Source organism: Orycteropus afer, unplaced genomic scaffold (genome assembly GCF_000298275.1).
Source record: "Orycteropus afer afer isolate SDZICR_OR568_19922 unplaced genomic scaffold, OryAfe1.0 scaffold00246, whole genome shotgun sequence".
Taxonomy (NCBI): domain Eukaryota; kingdom Metazoa; phylum Chordata; class Mammalia; order Tubulidentata; family Orycteropodidae; genus Orycteropus; species Orycteropus afer.
The window spans coordinates 4,475,790-4,481,024 of NW_006921833.1; the positions used below are offsets into that span (position 1 = coordinate 4,475,790).

At 46.0% G+C, this 5,235-nt stretch overlaps 1 protein-coding gene across 1 annotated transcript in view; it reads left to right on the top strand.

The window, feature by feature from the left end:
* Positions 1–1,674: 1,674 nt before the first annotated feature.
* SLAIN2 (SLAIN motif family member 2) overlaps positions 1,675–5,235 on the top strand; it is a 134,124-nt gene continuing 130,563 nt past the window's right edge. Inside the window, exon 1 of the mRNA XM_042782133.1 lies at positions 1,675–2,063. Within this exon, the coding sequence (XP_042638067.1) occupies positions 1,675–2,063 (389 nt within the window). The remainder of the gene's footprint in view (positions 2,064–5,235) is intronic.

A 5,235-nucleotide genomic window follows, 5' to 3' on the forward strand; every position in this document is an offset into this window, starting at 1 on the left:
CCAGGTATTGAGTGTCTACCATGTCAGATAGTATACTAGACAGTAAACAAAATGAACGATTCCTTTTCATCAAGTATATGGAAAAAAACAAGAAAAATACTTTTTTTTAAAAAAAGGTTTTTCTTTTAAGTACAAATACCTGTTGAAAACTATTGTTCAGGTAATGCTAGAGTATAGCAATAACTAGATCTTTGTAGAATTGTCAGGGAAGTTTCTCTGAATGGACAAACATGAGTTTTAAGAAAAAGACTCAGATTTGACAGGTAGGATATTGTATTAAAGGAAAACACAACATAGAAAGGGTCAGGGTAGAGAAGCAAGTAAGTCATGCCATCAAACAAACACACACCCGGGCCTAATAACTGTATCATTGTTAGCTAAGGGCGGGGGAGGCAACTGGAGGAAAGCTGCAAACATAAGCCAGATAGTTCACAATTGACAGCTGTAGGGAAATGAGCTTGATCAAAACAAGGCATTTACTCTTTTGGTTTGTTTTGTCACCACTAGTGAGGCGGATTTTTATATTCATACATCTCTAAGCATTCTTCACTATGCCAACAGAAATACTTTTAATAACCAATTTTTTCAAGTATCAAGATAATAAGAAAAAAATTTTCTGAAGAAAGCGATTTAAAGAGCAGTGTACTTAATTAAAAGGAAAAGTCTAGGAGGAGCTGTTTTTTATGCATCCCCCCCCCCCGTTCCCCTTCCATGCCACACTGTGCAGTAAACTTTTAAGACGGGTAAAACTACGTTAGCAGAGTGGCCTGCAGTACGTATTCAACAAATGATGGTTATTATTTGACCTTAGACCTCTTGGTTTTCTCTTTCAAAGGAAGAAACGGGGCACATATAGTCTCTAAGGATCCTGTCAGCCCTGACAATCTCATTTTAAGTAGACATCAAATAAATATTTGCTGAATAAACGAAGTAAACAGTTTCTCTACCGAGCCGGGCTAAACGCCCACTTTAGAACCGGCCGGGAATGGGGGCAGGATTGGCCCGCGGCTACCACATGTCGGTGTCTGTAGGTGAGAACACACGCCGCTCATCCACGACCAAGGGAGAAGGCTGGACTAGGCAAAAGTCCTTGTTTGTGATCTCAGCCCCACCCGCTGTCAAATCTGCACTCAAGCCCGGCCGCGCGGAGCCTACTCCAACCCAACCGGACCATACCGGTGAGCCGAGTCACTAAACCCCACAAAACCGGACGCTTCCCATCCCCGTCAGACCCGCCCCTTCCGGCCGTAGCCCCTCCCCGACCACAGCCCCATCCGCCCCTATGACCCCGCCCACGGCCCCGCCTGGCAGCGAGCTCAGCGCTCGGTTCTCTCAGTGCCATCCCGGAGCCGTGTCCACCGGCGACGCTCTGAGGTCACCGACGGGGCCGAACAGCAGGGGGCGGAGGGACGGAGGGAAGATGGCGGCGGAGGCCGGATATTGGCGCCGCCTCCCCCAATCCGGGAGCCGGCGCAGATGAGGCGGCTCGGCTGGGGCCAGCGGCGCTGCGGAACAGGAGCTGGGGGGACCCTGGCGGTGGGGCCTGGCCCTGCTGTATGCCGGCGCCACAGCTAGAGTGAGCGGCGGCGGCGGCGGTGACGGCGACGCCTCTATTCTCTGGCTCTTTTCCTGTATCTGTGAGTCCAAGCGGGCGGCGGAGGTAGCGTGGCCAGGATGGAGGATGTTAACTCCAACGTGAACGCGGACCAGGAGGTGCGGAAGCTGCAGGAACTGGTGAAGAAGCTGGAGAAGCAGAATGAACAGTTGAGGAGCCGCTCTGGGGCCGTGCAGAGCGCCGGCCCCCTCGGGCCTGGCAGCCCGGTTCGGGCCGGCGCGTCCACTCCCTCCTCCGGCACGGCGTCCCCTCGGGGCTTCCCCTTGGGCCTCAACGCCAAGTCCGGCTGCGGGGCCGGCTCGGGCCCGAGACGGACGAGTAGCGAGGAGCTGCGGGACGCCACCTCCTTGCTGGCGGCGGGCGAGGGCGGCTTGCTGGACGAGGTGGAGCCGCTGCGGCCCGAGGAGCTGGAGCGCTTGTCAGGCTGGGAGGAGGAGGAGGAGAGCTGGTGAGCGCGGGGCACCAGGCCGAGGTTGGGTGGGGACGGGCCTCGCCTTCCGAGGGTCTCCTTGGTGGAACGCCTCGCTTTGTGTACTCGGTTCCGCTCTCTGGCTTTGCTTTGGCTGCGGAAAGATCAGCTGGACGTGGGGATTCGAGGCAAGGAAAGGGGCTGGGGGGTAGTTCTCTTCTGGTCTGTGGGCTTTCTGGTTGCTGAACCCGTTGGGGTCTCCGGGTTTAACCGGAGAAAGGCAGCTTGCCGTGGGAAGAGTCAGAGGTGGGAAACTGCTTTGTGGGAAGAAATCGTGCTTTGTGTGAAATACCAGCTTTCGGATGGTGTCCTGGGTATTTTGGATGTCAGGGAGGGGTCTGCCTGATGAGGTACCACCGGGTGCGAGAGACAGACCACGGTCGTCCATATCTGTTTAAGTGGTCAGTGTTTTGGACCAGTGTGAGGTGGATACGTTGCTGGCGGGGATGAGAACACCGTGTGAATCAGCAGTCAGTCCCCTATGGGCAGTTGGTGTACAGCTTGCTTTGTGTGAAGAGGGCAGAAGAAGGTGCTGCTTTGTATGAGGAGTCAAGCAAGGGTGGACTAAGAGCCCTAGCTCTTACTCTTTATTTTTTTAAACAAGAATTGGCCTTGGGAATTGTTCGAAGCTCTGAAGTGACATTTGTCTTGTTAGTCTTCCCATAACGTCCTAGGGGCAAAGAAAAAGGCCCCCATTTTAAAATCTAAACCAAAGCTATATTGTCACTGACCACCTATTGAAATTGTGACCCACACCTTCAAATCGCTTCCTTAAATAGACAAGCGGCCTTTCCCATCATACTTTATTGCAACCAAATTCAGTATCTATGAGAAATTCTCTCTTAATTTATCCCTTTTTAAAGTTTTAATTTTTAACTACAGTATCTCTACTCTTTGAAATCGAAACTTCTGACTAAGTGAAATAGAAATCCTTCTTAGACTCTTGGTATTGCAGGGCTCAGACTTTGCAGGGTGAGTAGTTACGGGCTTTGCAGTCACACTAGCCTGGATTCAGGCCCTAACTCTGCAACTTACTAGTTTGTATGACCTTGGGCTAATTACTTTAATCCTCACTTTCTCCCTCTACTTTATGGAGAAAATAATAGTTCTTACCTCTTTAGAATTGTAAAGATTAAATGAGATAATTTGTATATGCTCTTCACATTGGGTCTGGTATATCATACACTCTCCAAGACTAGCTGCTATTATACGTAAACCGAGTTGTTTAAATCAAGACATATGTACTCTTAGAGGATCTTGTGAGAAATTCTAAACATTCATAATTGTTGGTCCCCATTCATAAGGTAGTTACAGTCCTGTCCAGGGCTAAATTTTATGCAGTTAAATAATCTAGGACATATACAATAAATTGCCAAAAGAATGATAGGAACAAAAAGTTCTGAGAGTACTCAAAGTGGGAGGAGAGTAATCCAAAGTCATTGGGGCTGACTTTAAGGAGGAGGTGATGTTGGAGCCAGGTAGTGGGAAGGGCATTTTATGCTCTGACAACTGCAGGGAGAATCAGAGGTATTTGCGTAACTCCCAGTTAAGATAATTTGAATGACAAAGCTACCATTGAATATGTGATGTCAAACTTTATTTTATTGCCAAGTGACATCAAATATTATTAGCACTTATTATGGTAGTGACAATTTTTCGTATTAGTGTGAAATCACGTCCTCCCAAAGGAATCCTGGGTATGTATACACTTTAAAAGAACTCAGAATCATTTAAATGTCGTCACATGCCTTTTTCAAATGATGATAATGATGCTCTTAATGTTGAGGACTGGCTGCACTCATCAGCCCATTTTAGATTATGTATTATTAGAACACATTGACTCCACTTGGAGAAGCTGATTAAGTCAGACTACTTTGGTTTCTGAGCATAGCATTTGTTCAGCTAAAGCAAGTCTCTTTAGATACCATGACAGAAGTTTCTTTTGATTCTTGCTTACTGATTTCAGCCTGGCTTCATATCTTGATGCTCTAGATGGCCTACATATACTGTGTGAATTGAAAGTTTGATAAATCTACATGCTTTGGGGTATGTGTTTGGGGCATTAATTGGAAGGTGATGGGTATCTGTGACAGAGGAGGAAAGTTCCTAGTCAAGACTTTTTCTTTCTTGAAAAGCTAAACATCTACCTTTCTATATCTTCTACCCAATGTGCCTTCTTTTTCATCTAGAGGAATGTTTTTCCCCAAGTTTATACCACACAGTGCTAGTTCTGAAGTGTCAGTAGATACCTGAAGAATGTTGGTGAGTTCTGGGATCAAATAAATGTGGGAGAATCAAGGTTCAACAAAAACAAATGTTTCTTTATTCCTGAACTTCTCTGATATGCTAATATGTATTCAATATTTTAAATCTCTAAGTAGTAGTGTTTTTTTCCTAAACTTGTTTGAGCTCCCAGGAAACTAATGCCCTATTGAACAAACTTAGAAATCAATGTTCTTTAGATCATTGGCTCTCACAGGTTTCTTTTGGACCCAGTTCCATGGTAAGAAATACATTTTATATCACATCCTGGTACAAAGATGTATACCTGAAACAAGAGTTTCACAAAACTATAGTTACTTTTAGGACACTGTGATGCATTGATATTTTGTTTTGTTTCATTAAGGAAAAAAAAAATACCGGTTATGATCCAGTAAGCTGATTTCATGACCCATTAGTGGATTGCAACTCAGTTTAAAAATACTGTTCCAGAGTGTCACAGAAAGTCTGTGGTTGGCAACTAACATTATTATGTATCATGGTGTGTCAGGCTATGCTAGGCAGCTTAGAAACGTTTTTGCATTTAATTTTTATCCCTTTCGGAAGGAAGATGGGGCAGTCTACTTCCATAGTGATACTGCCTCGGAAACCCAAGGAGGGGTCGCTGAGTCGGGGCTGACTCGAGGGCACATAACAACAACAACAACAACATATGAGGGAAGGTTGGGCAATCTACTTCCGTGGTGATACTGCCTCAGAAACCCAAGGAGGGATTGCTATGAGTCAGTTCTGACTGGACGGCAAATAAAACAACATATGAGGTAAGGTACATTTCCATTTAGGTAAAGAAGCTCAGTGTCTCTCTAAGCATCAGATAAATAACACACAGTGATAGTGCTCAGATTTTAATCTAGCTTTTTTTTTTTTTTTT